At 41.2% G+C, this 18,942-nt stretch overlaps 1 protein-coding gene across 8 annotated transcripts in view; it reads left to right on the top strand.

Moving 5' to 3' along the window:
- LOC105024623 (protocadherin alpha-C2) overlaps positions 1-18,942 on the top strand; it is a 98,689-nt gene that overhangs the window by 26,372 nt on the left and 53,375 nt on the right. Inside the window, exon 1 of one of the 8 annotated variants that reach the window (XM_029121142.2) lies at positions 275-2,781. The exons of 6 other annotated variants lie outside the window; for them this stretch is intronic. In XM_029121142.2, the coding sequence (XP_028976975.1) occupies positions 403-2,781 (2,379 nt within the window). In that variant the 5' untranslated portion in view covers positions 275-402. Of the gene's footprint in view, positions 1-274; positions 2,782-5,097; positions 7,503-18,942 lie in introns of those variants that run through there. One more of the 8 variants, XM_029121143.2, reaches the window with a different exon arrangement.

The following is an 18,942-nucleotide window of genomic DNA, read 5'->3' as shown; positions in this document are numbered from 1 at the left end:
ATACAACGTTTTGTTTCATATTGCGCTCTATCATATGAATATAGAAACTGCTGAAAGCAAGATGAAAAAATTTGAAAAAATGTATTTTGTTGTTTTTATTTGTTTTATTTGTTTTGTAGACTCTCTTAACAACTACAATTACTAATACCGGTCTGTATTATTTTAACACCATAATAAGAACACTTGGTGTCGCTATGGACCGTGATTATATTATTTTGATTAGGGCTCCTCCTTCCTCCCCTCGTTTGTACTGTTCAGCGAGTTGGTGAGACGAGAACACACTCGAGAATGGCCTGTTCGTACGTTATTATTGACTAATAGAAAGATTAATGTCATAGCTATAATCGCGTGTTGAAAATATTATGAATCTACAACAAACTGGATAAAGATCCGTGGATAGCGATGGGCTTTACGTTTTATTGTGGATATTGTTGGATTCAGGTTCTGCTGCTTCTTTGTTTCTGGGATTTATGTTCCGGTCAGATTGTCTATTCTGTCTCAGAGGAGGTGAACAAGGGAACCGTTGTTGGGAATATAGCCAAGGATTTCAATCTCAATATTCAGGAACTGGAGTCCCGTATGTTTCAAATAGTGTCAGGTGCCAACGAGAAGTATTTTGCTGTAAATCCAAGAACTGGTGTTTTATTCGTGAACGACAGAATCGACCGGGAGGAGCTTTGTGAGTCAAATGTGAAATGTTTTTTGAATGTGCAGGCCATTGCGCACAATCCTCTAAATGTATTTCGGGTTGAAATTGAAATTTTGGACAAAAATGACAATGCACCATGTTTTTTGGAAAAATCTCTGATATTAAACATTTCAGAAACCTCTGCTGTAGGAGAGCGATTTCTACTCCCAGTAGCTGAGGATGCGGATGTGGGCAGTAACGCTGTGAAAACCTACAAGCTGAGTCCAAATGAACATTTTTCTTTAGATCTACAGAGGGGTGGCGAGCAAAGTGTTGCTGCTGAGTTATTGTTGAAAAAAGCTTTAGACCGTGAGAAAGAAGCTATGATAAAGATGGTATTTACTGCAGTTGATGGAGGAAGTCCTCCACGATCCGGGACTTTACAGATCATAGTACACATATTCGATACTAATGACAATACTCCCGTTTTTAGCCAACCTCTTTACAAAGTGAAAGTTGCAGAGAATGTTCCAATTGGAACCAAAGTCATATCTCTCACTGCAACGGATTCAGACGAGGGTGTGAATAGTGACATTCTCTACTCTTTTGTTGGGAACAAAAATGCCAAAGGGTCTAGTATATTTGCAATTGATTCCCATACCGGAGATATATCAGTGAGAGGTACTGTTGATTTTGAAGAAAACGTTGGGATTGAGTTGCGAGTCCAGGCAGCAGATCAAGGCCAACCACCCAAAACAACTCACTGTAAAGTGTTGGTGGAAGTAGTCGATGTAAATGACAATGCTCCAGAGATAGCAATAACATCACTCATGAGTACAGTGAAAGAGGATGCCAAGTCTGGGGCTGCTGTTGCTTTAGTAATGCTCTCAGATAAAGACGGAGGGAAAAATGGAATAGTGAATTGTCACACTGACTCTACTATTCCATTTAAATTACAGCTGTCTTATAAAAATCACTATTCTTTAGTTGTAGACGGGTCACTGGACAGAGAGAAATACTCTCAGTACAATATCACTATTATTGCTACCGACGAGGGAACGCCACCTCTCTCCAGCACCAGTGTTTTCACTGTACACATTTCTGATGTGAATGACAACGCACCCGGTTTCCCAGAGCCTATTATTAATGTGTATTTAACGGAGAATAGTCCAGTAGGAGGAAGGATACTTAGTGTGAGTGCCAATGATCCAGATGAAAAAGACAACGCGCATGTATCATATTCTATATTGGAAAGTAAACGTGATAATATCTTACCCAACAATTTAGTCAACATCAACTCGGTAACTGGTGAGATATTTAGTTTACAGTCTCTTAACTACGAGGAGATGAAAACATTCCAGTTCCAAGTTCAGGCCACAGACTCTGGTGTTCCTCCACTGAGCAGCAACGTCACTGTCAACGTTTTTATCCTGGATGAGAATGACAACAGTCCTGTGATTCTGCCGCCCTATTCTGACCCAGGCTCCGTTCATTCTGAGAACATTCCCTATTCTGCTGAAGCGGGCTACTTTGTGGCCAAAATCAGAGCTGTGGATGCCGACTCTGGTTATAATGCACTGCTTTCTTATCACATCTCTGAACCGAAGGGGACAAATCTATTCAGAATTGGAACCAGCAACGGAGAATTAAGGACTAAGAGACGAATGAGTGACAATGACTTAAAAACTCACCCGTTGGTCATTCTGGTGTCTGATAATGGAGAACCTTCCCTGTCTGCCACTGTGTCTATTGATGTTGTGGTCGTTGAAAGTACAGGAGACATTCAGACAACTTTCAGACAGGTGCCTGTAAAGGAGGAGAGTTTCTCAGATTTAAATCTGTATCTTCTCATCGCCATTGTTTCAGTAGCTGGGATATTTCTACTGAGCCTCATCATTTTAATAGTTGTAAAATGTCACAGACCAGACGGCAGTTTCAGCAGGTACAGCGCCCCAATGATCACCACGCATCCTGACGGGAGTTGGTCTTACTCCAAATCTACTCAGCAGTATGACGTGTGTTTTAGCTCTGACACAATGAAGAGTGACGTAGTAGTGTTCCCCACGCCGTACCCACCTGCTGATGGTGATCTGATCAGTATTAATGGAGGAGATACTTTTGAAAAGACACGAACTCTTCCAAATAGTGAGAAGGTAAGGTACAATTAATTTGATTTTCAACTTAGCATCGCAGGAATAACGTACATATTTAAGTAACTTGTGAACCGTGGTTACGTGTTGGGCAGGTTACGGACTCTGCCCAACACTGACAAGGTAACGGGAACTTTTATTGAGTTGTTGTCTTATTACAACGTGTGTCCACATTGAATAGATTGTCTTACATATACATTTATTTTACAAAGTAAATAGTTACTGAAGTTATTTACGTTATTGGTTAGTTCTAGCTCTAAATTAATGGGGCTCTTAGGGTCTCCTTTCAGCACCATAGGCAACGACATACGACTCCTTCCGATAATGATAGTCTCATTCTTGCTCCCATTTATCACTTTTTCGATGATAAATTCATGATTTATTTGGACATGTCCATCTGATAATACAAATGACTTCTGTCATTTGAGGTATATTTTTCCCATTAATTGTTTACTGTTGCTTTCCAGTTCAAATGTGTATTTGTTAATCTAGATTCCATGTTTATACAGCAACAGTTGCTAGCATGTCGCAACAACCTCTTCATTCATTTTTTTACTCTTTAACCAACATCTAGATGTTTAATAATGGTATAAAAAATACATTAAAAAAACTTTTTTTGGTTCCACTTGAGCTTCTTGGTCTATGTTCAACACCCCATTTACCAGTCAGAGTTACGTTTGCTTTTGCGCGGTTGAACATATTTGCAAGACGGAAGGCCTGGATTTGACTATTGGGACGGTTTTCCATCAGTAATTCAGCTGTGTTCCGTGTAAAGGGCATTGGCAATGGTCTGTTTACACGAGTATGTACTATGTAAAGAATTATCATGGAATATGCCTTTTATATTTATTTCCAGGTTTATTGTTAAATGTTATCGGTCATGGTGTGTTTAATTTAGTATGTATCATGTAATGAAGGATCATAGAATGTGCCTTTTATATTTAATTCCATGTTTATGGTTAATTCTTATTGGACATCGGTAGTTCCGGAGGAGGGGTTTAGAACATTTTAATGTCCGTTTGGCAAGGTTTTTGGGGTAGTGCACTTTGGTGAAGTTCACGTTTGGATTTTGCGTATTGGAAGGGAATACTCATGTGATCATGGTACACCCTAGCTTGATCAAAATGTCATGTTTCTGTTTAAAGTATTTTCTACTGAATAGTAATGTTTTAAATTTCAGTTTCTATAATATATTCTATTCTAAATACATTATCGTCACTGGAACACCAGCTCTATGAAGATACCCACTTACAGTTCTACTTTCCTTCCTCCTGGAGCAGGTTGTGGCCTTCCTCCACCACCATGTTTGGTCCTTATGACATCTACATAGTTCCAATTTTTTATGTCGAAATATTTAGTTTGTTATAGTGAGTGCTATTTGGATCCTTTCCGATTCGTCATGTGGCGCATACGTTGGATATCGGAAAATTACTTTTAAGCTGTCGTCTCTAGACACGAGCGCCGACTCACCTACCCGCTTCTAATAACGTCCTGCCCTTCAGCTCTACTCACATGTCTTCTGGTTAGAGCATTATTTATATGCAGTTTTTGCGGATAAACATTTGAATTAGTTGTAGAAACTCAGTAAAGCACACAAACAATCTGCTGAATAAACTAGGCTATATCCAACAAACGCGCAACGTGGTGACGCGCCAATAATCCAGAATAGCACGCACCATTTTAACACAGAAAGAACAAATACTAGTGACAAAAACACATTTAAATGCTAGTTATTTAATTACTTACTCTTATATGGTAAGTCGGTATTCAGCGATTCCAGACAGCACCGTGGTCTAGGTCTAGGACATACAGTTCGGCTGTTTTGCTTGGTCATAGTCGTATTCCTGCATCCATGTTTTCTGGTTTGAACACATGCTAACTTTAGTTCATATTGCCTTCTATGATATAATTACGCAAAACTGTTGATCATGTGTGATTTTGCTATTTTTTGAAGAAACAACTGGTAAAGGAACAAACGTCTGTGCATAGTACTTATTATGATGTTTAGTCGTAATGTAATAGTGCCTCGCACTTTGCCAAACTAAGGCTATAAGTAAGATGATACATTTAGGAAGAATGTGTGGTTCATTTGTTTTGTAGATTCTCTCAACATCTTGAATTACTAATACCCGTCGGTATTTTAATAGCTCAATTAGAACACTTGGTGTCGCTATAGACCGTGATTATTTTACTTTGATTGGGGCTCCTCCTTCCTACACTCGTTTGTAAATTAAGATGATTTGGTGAAACCAGAACACACTCGAGAATGGCCTGTTCATATGGTTCTATTTTAGATACTGAAATATTATAAATCTGTTACCAACAGGACAGGTCCGTGGACAGCAATGGCCATTACCGATTATTGTGGATATTGTTGGATTCAGGTTTTGCTGCTTCTTTGTTTCTGGGATTTATGTTCCGGGCAGATTGTCTATTCTGTCTCAGAGGAGGTTAACCCGGGAACCGTTGTTGGGAATTTAGCCAAAAATCTGAATCTCAATGTTCAGGAACTGGAGTCACGTATGTTTCAGATTGTATCTGGCGCCTACCAGAAGTATGTTGCTGTAAATCCCAAAACTGGTGTTTTATTCGTGAATGAGAGAATCGACCGCGAGGAGCTTTGTGAGTCAAATGTGAAGTGTTTTTTGAGTGTGCAGGCCATTGCGCACAATCCTCTAAATGTATTTAGCATTGAAATAGAGATTTTGGACACAAATGATAATGCACCGTGTTTCATGGAAAAGACTCTGATATTAAATATTTCCGAGAATGCCGTTGCAGGAGAGCGATTTCTTCTTCCAGTAGCTGAGGATGCGGATGTGGGCAGTAACGCTGTGAAAACATACAAGCTGAGTCCAAATGAACATTTCTCTCTGGATGTACAGAGTGGTGGAGAGCAGAGTGTTTCTGCTGAGTTAATTTTACAGAAAGCATTAGACCGAGAGAAACAGGCTGTGATAAAACTGGTTCTGACAGCTGTTGATGGTGGAAAACCTTCACGATACGGGAATTTACAGATCATAGTACATGTATTGGATATTAATGACAACAATCCCCTTTTCAGCAAAACTCTGTACAAGGTCCAAGTTGCAGAGAATGTTCCGATTGGAACCAAAGTCATATCTCTAACGGCATCAGATCTGGACGAGGGTATCAATAGTGACATTCTTTACTCTTTTGTTGGCCTCAAAAATGCCAAAGGGTCTAGTATATTTGCAATTGATTCCCATACCGGAGATATATCAGTGAGAGGTACTGTTGATTTTGAAGAAAACGTTGGGATTGAGTTGCGAGTCCAGGCAGCAGATCAAGGCCAACCTCCCAAAACAACTCACTGTAAAGTGTTGGTGGAAGTAGTCGATGTAAATGACAATGTTCCAGAGATAGCAATAACATCACTCATGAGTACAGTGAAAGAGGATGCCAAGTCTGGGGCTGCTGTTGCTTTAGTAATACTCTCAGATAAAGACGGAGGGAAAAATGGAATAGTGAATTGTCACACTGACTCTACTATTCCATTTAAATTACAGCTGTCTTATAAAAATCACTATTCTTTAGTTGTAGACGGGTCACTGGACAGAGAGAAATACTCTCAGTACAATATCACTATTATTGCTACCGACGAGGGAACGCCACCTCTCTCCAGCACCAGTGTTTTCACTGTACACATTTCTGATGTGAATGACAACGCACCCGGTTTCCCAGAGCCTATTATTAATGTGTATTTAACGGAGAATAGTCCAGTAGGAGGAAGGATACTTAGTGTGAGTGCCAATGATCCAGATGAAAAAGACAACGCGCATGTATCATATTCTATATTGGAAAGTAAACGTGATAATATATTACCCAACAATTTAGTCAACATCAACTCGGTAACTGGTGAGATATTTAGTTTACAGTCTCTTAACTACGAGGAGATGAAAACATTTCAGTTCCAAGTTCAGGCCACAGACTCTGGTGTTCCTCCTCTAAGCAGCAACGTCACTGTCAACGTTTTTATCCTGGATGAGAATGACAACAGTCCTGTGATTCTGCCGCCCTATTCTGACCCAGGCTCCGTTCATTCTGAGAACATTCCCTATTCTGCTGAAGCGGGCTACTTTGTGGCCAAGATCAGGGCTGTAGACGCCGACTCTGGTTATAATGCGCTGCTTTCTTATCACATCTCTGAACCAAAGGGGACCAGTCTATTCAGAATTGGAACCAGCAACGGTGAATTAAGAACCAAGAGACGATTGAGTGACAATGACTTAAAAACTCACCCGTTGGTCATTCTGGTGTCTGATAATGGAGAACCTTCCCTGTCTGCGACTGTTTCTATTGATGTTGTGGTTGTTGAAAGTACAGGAGACATTCAGACAACTTTCAGACAACTGCCCGTAAAGGAGGAGAGTTTCTCAGATTTAAATCTGTATCTTCTCATCGCCATTGTTTCAGTAGCAGTGATATTTCTACTGAGCCTCATCAGTTTAATAGTTGTAAAATGTCACAGGCCAGACGGCAGTTTCAGCAGGTACAGCGCCCCAATGATCACCACGCATCCTGACGGGAGTTGGTCTTACTCCAAATCTACTCAGCAGTATGACGTGTGTTTTAGCTCTGACACAATGAAGAGTGACGTAGTAGTATTCCCCACGCCGTATCCACCTGCTGATGGTGATCTGATCAGTATTAATGGAGGAGATACTTTACAAAGGACACAAACTCTGCCCAACACTGAGAAGGTATGTTGAACTTTTCACTATATTTCATTGAGTATTTCTATTATAAAAACGTTTTGTACACGTTTATACATTGTATTAAATAAGTAGAAAATCTAATCTATTACACGAAGTAAATGCTTTATTAGTTACTGATATTGTTTTGGTACGACATTAGTTAGGTCCAGCTCTCAATTAATAGGTTTAGCATCATCAGACAGCAACATGGACACCGACATATTTGCCGCTTCAAAGTGTCAGTCCCAATGCTGCTCCAATGTTTTCGAGAATGAATATGATATTTGTTTCTCGTTTTTGACAGACTCAGACCTGTTATGTAATACATGTTTGCTTTCAAGTTAGAATGCATTTTTGTTAGATATACATTCCATGATTACCATGCAGTAGTTGCTTGCATTTCGTCATTACATTACTTGACTGTTTGAGCAATCATCTACACATTTAATAATGTCATTTTATTTTCGTTCAATATATTTGTAAGCATTCGTCCGTGTCAAATATCCTATACTTGTCCTAGTTGCGTTTGCGCGTTTGCGGGATAGTTATAAAGCTTTCCTGCTATGACGGGAATATTGGGATTTTGTTCATTATTACCTCAGTTACCTCGTTTTAAAACAACTTGATTATGGTCTGTTATACATTTGCATTTACCATGTAATGAAAGATCATGAAATATGCATTTTATATTTCATTCCAGAGTAGCGGTTAATCGTCATTGGACATGTGCGGGGACTCATAAAACCAGGGGCGAAAATCTGATATCAAGTTTGGAGGATACAATTACATAACATTTTCTCAAGAGCAATTTTTGAGGGGTAAACCAAAAATAGAGCTGCAATACTGATTTAGTCTGCACCATCGGTTTGCTTGCTACTGTAGCTCTGCAAATTCAGCTATTGTGTGTGAACCTTACCAACATAAAACACATTTAGCCTACGTTAGCTACGTGTATTGAGTGCCTTTCAGAAGACACTAACGCTGTTATGGCGTCATATCAGTCTCAAAACTCATACGCACTTGCCACTTCGAGAAGAATAAAATGAGCCACATGAGCGAAGGACCAGTCACGCAGGAGTAGGCTATAAACATTGTGAGAGCACAGATTTCGTTAAGTGGAATTTCTCCTGGACATCTCAAAATTCACCCCCCTCTTCTCTCACTTGACAAATGTTTGCACTCACTAAACAGTACTTTACCTCAAATATGATTGGTAGACTTATTGCTTAATCACGTTTTCTTTTTGTTACAGTGCCTTTGATTGGCTAATTTAAAATCCGGGTACCTATACAACGTGACCGAGCTATCATTGGCCATTAGTGCAGTGGCTCCCAACCTTTTTCAGTTACTGTACCCACAAAAATATTTTTCACTGCTTGGAGTACCCCCTCATGTTAATTTCACTAGTAAGCCTATGGTGTCATTAGTGTTTTCAAGTACCCCCTGTGGAGAGGCTTTTTAGTGATCCGGCTCACTTGGACCAGTTCACTTAAAACAGATGGTTCATTTTGGCTCTCAAAACGGCTCTTCCTGCAGCATTTAAAAAAAAAAAAACCTTTATTATAAATATCAGCATCTTCTTCCGCTTATCCGGGGCCGGGTCGCGGGGGCAGCAGTCTAAGCAGGGATGCCCAGACTTCCCTCTCCCCAGACACTTCCTCTAGCTCTTCCGGGGGGACACCGAGGCGTTCCCAGGCCAGCCGGGAGACATAGTCCCTCCAGCGTGTCCTAGGTCTTCCCCGGGGTCTCCTCCCGGTGGGACGGGACCGGAACACCTTCCCAGGAAGGCGTTCCGGAGGCATCCGAAAAAGATGCCCAAGCCACCTCAGCTGACCCCTCTCGATGTGGAGGAGCAGCGGCTCTACTCTGAGCTCCTCCCGGGTGACCGAGCTTCTCACCCTATCTCTAAGGGATCGCCCGGCCACCCTGCGGAGAAAGCTCATTTCGGCCGCCTGTATCCGGGATCTTGTCCTTTCGGTCATGACCCAAAGCTCATGACCATAGGTGAGAGTAGGAACGTAGATTGACTGGTAAATCGAGAGCTTCGCCTAGCGGCTCAGCTCTTTCTTCACCACAACAGACCGATACATCGACTGCATTACTGCAGAAGCTGCACCAATCCGTCTGTCAATCTCCCGTTCCATCCTTCCCTCACTCGTGAACAAGACCCCTAGATACTTAAACTCCTCCACTTGAGGCAGGCACTCTCCACCAACCTGAAGTGGGCAAGCCACCCTTTTCCGACTGAGGACCATGGCCTCGGATTTGGAGGTACTGATTTTCATCCCCACCGCTTCACACTCGGCTGCAAACCGTCCCAGCGCATGCTGAAGGTCCTGGTTAGAAGGGGCCAACACGACAACATAATCTGCAAAGAGCAGAGACTAAATTGTGTGGTCCCCAAACCTGACACCCTCCGGCCCCTGGCTGCGCCTAGAAATTCTGTCCATAAAAATTACGAACAGAACCGGTGACAAAGGGCAGCCCTGCCGGAGTTATAAATATGATTATGTATATTTTTCTAAGCAGCCCAAATTATCTAACGGCCATAATAACACGTGCTGGCATTAGTAAAGCTGCGGAAAGTAACAGTTTTATTTGTTAATTTATCTTTCACTGAAAGGTATGCATTTTAATCCTAGTAGGTTCCGTGCATAAAAAAATAAGCGCAAAATCTTGTTAACAATGCAATTAATCTTCATTGTGTTGAAACATTTTTAATATTAAAAGAACAGTAGAACAGCCCACAATAGAATACAATATCAAAACATTGTAACATACATTAACTAATAATGTAAAATGTTAAAGGAAAAATGCACTAAGTAATATTACATGCCATTTGTTCTAATCATTGGCCAAACAATAAACATGTCTCAAATGTTCAGCTAGCCTATTCTTATCCAGTGTGTCACAGAGTTGTTGGATAAGCCGATCCTTCTTCAGGGAAGAATAACGTTCAAAAAAACAAGTTGTCTCACTATTGAAGGGCTGAATCTGTTCCTCCTTTCTGTTATAATTTGTCCTGTTTTGGAAAACACTCTCTCAGATGGAACTGATGTTGCCACAGTACACAATCTCTGGGTCATGACTCTGGATAGCCTGAGGTAAACCAAAGCCAGACATTCCCACCACCCAAGGTGGTCTGCACATCTCTGAAGCTGGGGCTCCTCCAGATAAGACCTCACCTCCATGATAGCATCTGCAGAAGGATTTCTTCTTGCAACACCTCCTCCTACCGTTTCATCAAACATGCTCCAAATTGTAGACCTCTCCTGTGGATCCACTGTGGCCGCTGCTCTCTGATCTGCATCTGACTGCTGGTTGCTGAGGTTGACTCTCCTTGCTGGTTGCTGAGGTTGACTCTCCCTGCTGGTTGCTGAGGTTGACTCTCCTTGCTGGTTGCTGAGGTTGACTCTCCCTGCTGGTTGCTGAGGTTGACTCTCCTTGCTGGTTGCTGAGGTTGACTCTCCCTGCTGGTTGCTGAGGTTGACTCTCCTTGCTGGTTGCTGAGGTTGACTCTCCCTGCTGGTTGCTGAGGTTGACTCTCCTTGCTGGTTGCTGAGGTTGACTCTCCCTGCTGGTTGCTGAGGTTGACTCTTCCTGCTGGTCGCTGAGGTTGACTCTCCCTGCTGGTTGCTGAGGTTGACTCTCCCTGCTGGTCGCTGAGGTTGACTCTCCCTGCTGGTCGCTGAGGTTGACTCTCCCTGCTGGTCGCTGAGGGTGACTCTCCCTGCAGGTCGCTGAGGTTGACTCTCTCTTCTGGTCGCTGAGGTTGACTCTCCCTGCTGGTTGCTGAGGTTGACTGTCCCTGCTGCTACAGCAATGCGCTGTAAGGCCTCATCAGCAGCTCTATCCTCAACAAAGTCTTGCTTTTTGAATCCGGGGTCCAGTGCTGCTGATAGGACGTGGTTGTTTTCCATCCTGTGGAACCTGTGTGCCATCGATGCACAGAGAGAGTTCACATTTTTTGTTATTTGTTCAGTGGTTGTTGTGGTTTTCTGGAAGTTGGCAATGACTCGCTGCAGACCCTTGACGAGGGTCTGCAAGGGAGAGAAGTACGCGTTATCAGATAACATCCTACTATGCCACTTTATTCTGGACCAGATTTTTAAGCACAATAAAAACCTGAAATATGTTGCTTTTACAAGTATTCCACCTATATACTTTGGAACCTCACAATTTAATATTAAAGAAACTGCCTTAACAAGGACACAAATATAAGAATATAATAAATCTAATGTATCACTCACCCCTTTTATTTGGAGTTTATTTATGTACTATGACACAGTACATATTACTATCACATTTTTAATAAACCAAGGAATTACCATTGTATAATTTGTATATTAGTATATTGTACCTTTCTGCGCTAACTTCAACAGTGACCTCTTCAAATTGTTGTAAAACCTGGCATGCTTCCTGTACAACATCCCATTCTTTTGGGGTCAGATGGTCAAGTGATGAATTTACTAAAGCCGGGGTGGAAATGACTGCACCTTTAGATTCAAGAAATCATTTCAACATGTAATAGGTTGAATTCCACCTGGTGGGGCAATCTTGCTTTGGCCGCAGCTCTGGCATCCACATTTGGTGTTGTGTTGCCTCCAGTTTCTCTGCAGCTGCTGTGCTTCTGTGGAAAAACTCTTCTGTTGCCTTCACTTTGTCCACAGTTGGTTTAATTTCTGCCAGATCATCTTTAACTACCAGGTTAATGGTATGTGCCAGACATGGATGGAGTGCCCACGGTATTTTCTTGTTTGCAGCGGTTATGTTGCTTGCATTGTCACTAACACAACTCATCACTTTCTCCATGACCTTCCATTCTGTTGCAATTCTGACTAGTTCCTCAGCTAGGTTATCAGCAGTGCGCCGGTCATTGAATTCAAAACAATCAAGAAGTTAGGACGCCATCTTGTAGTCCTCTACAAAATGGCATGTTACAGACATGAAACTACACATTGTTCTAGATGTCCAGCAGTCTGTAGCACACTGCTGATGCCTTTTCAACTCTTTTCTTTATTGCTGCCTGTAATTCCTCATACAGATGAGCAACTATTGTGTTAGATAGGTTTGTCCTGCTTGAAAGAACATAAGCTGGATTTAGAACATGACAGTCTTTTCTGAATCCCTTGTCCTCAACATTGATATCTGGTTGGAAATCCCTGGAAACCATTTTAGCCAGTTCTTCATTTAGCATCTTTGATGGGGTAATGGCCTTTGGCATGTACTGGCCTAGGGAGGTCTGGGTGGCAGGTTTGGGGATTTTTGTCTGGTAACTGTAGGCACTTGCAGCACTGGATGTAGTTGCAGAGGTTGTAGCAGTGGTCCCTGACTCAGCTGTGGTAGAGGCATCGTTAGCATCAGGTAACACACTAACAGCAACTTTCAGTGTGGTAGAGCCATCGTTAACATCAGGTAACACACAAACAGCAACTTTCAGCTGTGGTAGAGCCATAGTTAGCATCAGGTAACACATTAACAGCAACTTTCAGCTGTGGTAGAGGCATTGTTAGCATCAGGTAACACACTCACAGCAACTTTCAGCTGTGGTAGAGGCATCGCTAGCATCAGGTAACACACTAACAGCAACTTCCAGGTGTGGTACAGGCATCGTTAGCATCAGGTAACACACTAAAAGCAACTTTCAGTTGTGGCAACAGGACTGTTGGATGTTTCGTTTTTACGTGCCTGTGGAGATTGTGGGTGGCACAAAAACAAATTGATAGTGTTGCTTTGCAAATATTGCATACTGAATTTCTCGTTTTTTGGAGAACAAAAAGTAAAAATATGATAGATTTTAGGAGTGTCACTCCTTTTGGCATCCTCGATAAAGAGTCTTTTCACCAGTGCCAGGGCACATTTTTTTTATATAGGCTATATATACAGCTCTGAGTAAAATTAAGAGACCACTCCTATTTTTTCTTAAACCAGCATCTCCACATGTATTGCAGCCATTCCATTCCTGTGTCTGTTAAATAATGAGGTACTGGTTAGGTAATTACCTGAATCAAATTTAACAAGGAAATGTGTAAAAACCTCTGAAGTGGTCATCACAATCCTCTTGCAATAGGACCAAATGGATAGCAAAAACTGTGCAAGTAGTACCTCAAAGGTAATTAACTAAAAACAATAGCTATTCACCATGACAAAAGAGTTGAATAGAATGGCAAACAGCAGCTGGGGTGAAGTGCACGGCGAGGATGGTTCAAAACAGGTTCCTAGGGGCAGGGCTGAAGTTGTGCAAAGCTAGAAACAAGCCTTTCATTATGAGAAACAAAGAAGAGCCAGGCTGAAGTTTGCAAAAGACCATAAGGATTGGACCGTAGAGGGATGGAGTAGTCAAATTTTCAGCTTTGCCCAACACCTGGTCGTCTAATGGTTACACGCTAGTATCTCGCACCCACTGTGAAATGTGGTGAAGGATTGGTGATGATCTGGGGATGCTTCAACATGGCTGGAATAGGGCAGATTTGTCTTTGTGAAGGACGCATGAATCAAGCCAAGTACAATGTTATCTTGGAAGAACACCTGCTTCCTTCTGCTCTGACAATGTTTCCCAACTCTGAGAATTGTTTTTTCCAGCAGGACAATGCTCCATGCCACACAGCCAGGTGTGGATCAATCAAGGTGTGGATGGAGGACCACCAGATCAAGACCAATCTCCAGACCTGAACCCCATTGAAATCCTCTGGAATTTTATCATGAGGAAGATGGATGGTCACAAGCCATCAAACAAAGCCGAGCTACTTTAATTGTTGTGCCAGGAGTGGCAGAAAATCACCCAACAGTAATGTGACAGACTGGTGGAGAGCATGTCAAGGCACATGAAAGCTGTGACTGAAAATCAGGGTTATTCCAACAAATATTGATTTATGAACTCTTCCTAAGTTAAAACATGAGTATTTGGGGGGTTTTTTGCATTCTTTTCTACAAATAAATACTCTAAATTACAATATTTCTATTTGGAATTTGGGATTAACATCGTCAGTAGTTTCTAGAATAAAACTGTTCATTTTACTCAAACTCATACCTATGAATAGTAAAACCAGAGAAACTGATTATTTTGCAGTGGTCTCTTAATTTTTTCCAGAGCTGTATATACGGTGGATATAAAAAGTCTACACATCCCTGTTAAAATGCCAGGTTCTTGTGATGTAAAAGAATGAGACAAAGATAAATCATATCTGAACTTTTTCCACCTGTAATGTGACCAATACTGTGAACAATTCAATTGCAAAAGAAACTGAAATAAAAAATTAAAAAAACACAATAACTTGGTTTCATAAGTGTGCACACCCTTAAACGAATACTTTGTTGAAGCACCTTTTGATTTTATTACTGCACTCAGTCTTTTTGGGTAAGAGTCTAATAGCATGGCACATCTTGACATGGCAATATTTGCCCACTTTTCTTTGCAAAAGCGCTCCAAATCTGTCAGATTGTGAGGACATCTCCTGTGCACAGTCCTCTTCAGATCACCCCACCGATGTTCAATTGGATTCAGGTCTGGGCTCTGGCTGGGCCATTCCCAAACGTTAATCTTCTTCTGGTGAAGCCATGATTTTGTGGATGTGGATGTGTGCTTTGCGTCGTTGTCATGCTGAGAGGTGAACTTCATTTTCAGCTTTCTAACGGGCACCTGAAGGTTCTGTACCAAAATTGCCTGGTATTTGGAACTGTTCATAATTCCCTCCACCCTGACTAAGGCCCCAGTTCCAGCTGAAATAAAACAGCCCCAAAGCATGATGCTGCCACCACCATGCTTCACTGTGGATATGGTGTTCTTTGGGTGATGTGCAGTGTTGTTTTTGCGCCAAACATACCTTTTGGAATTATGGTCAAAAAGTTCAACCTTGGTTTCATCAGAACATGACACATTTTCCCACATGCTTTTGGGAGAGTTGATGTTTGATTTTGCAAACTTCAGCCGGGCTTGAATGTTTTTCTTTGTAAGAAAAGGCTTCCGTCTTGCCACCCTACTGCCCATTCATATGAAGAATACGGGAGATTGTTGTCACATGTAGCACACAGCTAGTACTTGGCAGAAATTCCTGCAGTTCCTTTGTTGGTGTAGGCCTCTTGGAAGCCTCCCTGACCAGTTTTCTTCTCGTCTTTTCATCAATTTTGGAGGGACGTCCAGTTCTTGGTAATGTCTCTGTTGTGCCATATTTTCTCCACTTGATGATGACTGTCTTCACTGTGTTCCATGGTATATTTAATGCTTTGGAAATTATTTTATACCCTTCTCCTGACTGATATATTTCAACAATGAGATCCCTCTGATGCTTTGGAACCATGGCTATTGCTCTGAGAGGCAACTAAGTAAATGTCAGGAAAATCCTACTAGATCAGCTGAACTTTATTTGTGATTAATCAGAGTCACTTTAAATGATGGCAGGTGTGTAATGACTTCTATTTACCATGAGTTTGAATGTGATTGGTTAATTCTGTACACAGCCACATCCCAGTTATAAGAGAGTGTGCACACTTATGTAACCAGGTTATTGTAAGGTTTTTATTTTTAATTTTTCCCCCTTGAGGATTTTCAAATTAATTGTTCACATTACTGGTCACATTAAAAGTGTAAAAGGTTCTGACATGATTTATCTTTGTAAAATTTTTATACATCACAAAAACCTGGCATTTTAACAGGTGTGTGTATACTTTTTATATCCACTGTATATTTAGGCTCCCATCGTTCACTAAAAAGAAACTGTAGAACAGGGGGTTTCGAAAGGGCGCAGGTGAATTTTGAGAAGTTGCAGAGAAATTCCACACCACGATGTCTGTGCTCTCAATGTTTATACTCTTACGCGACTGGTCCTTCGGTTGCGCGGCTTGTGTTTCTGCTCTCTCAACGTAATTTTCTGCTTTCATGACTGAACTTTTTCTTCTCAAAGTGGCACCGACATGCACGCGAGTTTGGTCCTCCACACGCGCAACTTGTGTTTCTGTTCTCTCGACTCGACTTGCGTGCACATGAGTTTTGAAACTGATGTGACGCCATACAAAAGCTGGTTGATGTTACTGTAGCTTGCTAGCAAACATCAGCTAACCGCTAACTAACATAACGGGTGACCTGTAATTCAGTGCAGAGAAAATGAAGGCTGGTTATAAATGTTTTTTGTTGTATTGAATAGTAGAAGAAAATACATGTCTAAGATATCCTTTGTTTGAACTGAGAGGCGTAGCTAGGATCACAGTACATTCAGGACTTAGGCCAATCCCCCTGCCTTGCCTTGCCCGGGACAGAAAGTACAAGGTTTTGAATGTACAGGTGCTGGTCATAAAATTCAGTATCTCAGAAAAATTTGAATATTACTTAAGACCAATACAAAAAAATGATTTTTAGAAATGTTGGCCAACTGAAAAGTATGAACATGAAAAGTATGAGCATGTACAGCACTCAATACTTAGTTGGGGCTCCTTTTGCCTGAATTACTGCAGCAATGGACCAACACCAGCAGATGACATGGCACCCCAAACCATCACTGACTGTGGAAACTTTACACTGGACTTCAAGCAACGTGGATTCTGTGCCTCTCCTCTCTTCCTCCTGACTCTGGGACCTTGATTTCCAAAGGAAATGCTAAATTTACTTTAATCAGAGAACATAACTCAGCAGCAGTCCAGTCCTTTTTGTCTTTAGCCCAGGCGAGACGCTTCTTACACTGTGTCTTGTTAAAGAGTGGCTTGACACAAGGAATGCGACAGCTGAAACCCATGTCTTGCATACGTCTGCGCGTGTTAGTTCTTGAACCACTGAGTCCAGCTGCAGTCCACTCTTTGTGAATCTCCCCCACATTTTTTAATGGGTTTTGTTTCACAATCCTCTCCAGGGTGCGGTTATCCCTATTGCTTGTACACTTTTTTCTACCACATTGTAGCGTTTACTACGTCACAGGTGTTCAACAGCAATGTAACGCAGGTAACTAGGTGGGAGGTTCACTTACCTGATTAGAGCACGGGCCAGTCAAGAGTTGAAACGTGGACCAGTAAAATCCGCGTTTCAACTCCAGTACTGAATAAGCACGGGCTATAAGCGGGAGCGAGCATTGGTTTTGACATGTCTCGTCAGGAGAGATGCGCCACCGGTAAGCTGTTGTTTCTCTACATTGAGCTACGTTTTAGGTTTGTTTGTCTGTTGCGCTACTACTGTGCTGCGGTTATGTATGTGCGGCTTGTATGCTTGATAACTGTTACGTTGGTCACGCTGATAAAACCTTATTTGCGGTCTGATGTTCAACGCTGTCAGCTCGATATATCCGTGACTATATTCTAGTAAATGTTTGAAATTGGAGCGTTTTACTGTCACACGAGTTACTTCCTGGTTGCGGTGCTGAATGGGTAATGTAGTCAATCGCTTTACTTTGGTAATGGATTGCTATGCACAGCAACTACACTCACTGTATTCACTTTAGACCAATATACACCTTTGTGGTTTTGGGCTATTAGTTCAATATGTAACATTGACATTGCTGTACATTTGATGTGTTTTACATTGATGTATATTTCTGTGTTTAGAGAAATGTGCTGTGTTTAGTCATTTTTAAACACTAAGTATATTATAATATTTATAATACTGACTATATTGAAATGTATATTCTATTCATATTAGTATGTTCAGAATTTGGTATATTATGTATGTGGCTAATGTTGTTGTTTATACTATAGCCTTTGTATTTCTACAGGTTTATAACCTGATATTTGTGGACCAATTAGCTGTTTGTGGAAAATCTATCAGTTTAAATAAAAAACCACAACGAGTCATAACAACGTGTCCTCTCCTGATGCCCCGTTCGGTGGGGAGATTTTTAAAGAACCGAACACACATCTTTTCCTTCACTTCGCCTCTCTATTAATATGCTTGGACACAGGGCTCTGTGAACAGCCAGCCTCTTTAGCTATGACCTTTTGTGTCTTGCCTTCCTTGTGCAAGGTGTCAATGGTCGTCTTTTGGACAGCTGTCAAGTCAGCAGTCTTCCCCATGATTGTGTTGTCTACAGAACTAGACTGAGAGACCATTTAAAGGCCTTTGCAAGTGTTTTGGGTTAATTAGCTGATTAGAGTGTGGCACCAGGTGTCTTCAAAATTTAACCTTTTCACAATATTAAAATTTTCTGAGATACTGAATTTGGGTTTTTCATTAGTTGTCAGTCATAATTATCAAAATAAAAGAAATAAACACTTGAAATATATCAGTCTGTGTGGAATGAATGTATACATTATACAAGTTTCACTTTTTATATGGAATTACTGAAATAAATCAACCTTTTGATGATATTCTAATTTTATGACCAGCACATGTACATGTGGAAAATTCTGATGTACATGCCAGGGGCCTACACGTCTACATTGTCATAATGTGCAATGGGAATTATAGATGAATACATCAGGGGCAATTATTTTTTGTTTGGTCAGTTTGGGATCTGGGGCTATTCATAAA

This window comes from Esox lucius, chromosome 7, assembly GCF_011004845.1.
Source record: "Esox lucius isolate fEsoLuc1 chromosome 7, fEsoLuc1.pri, whole genome shotgun sequence".
NCBI classification, from domain to species: Eukaryota; Metazoa; Chordata; class Actinopteri; order Esociformes; family Esocidae; genus Esox; species Esox lucius.
Note: the sequence above shows the minus strand (reverse complement) of the source record. Positions and strands in the feature narration are given on the sequence as shown.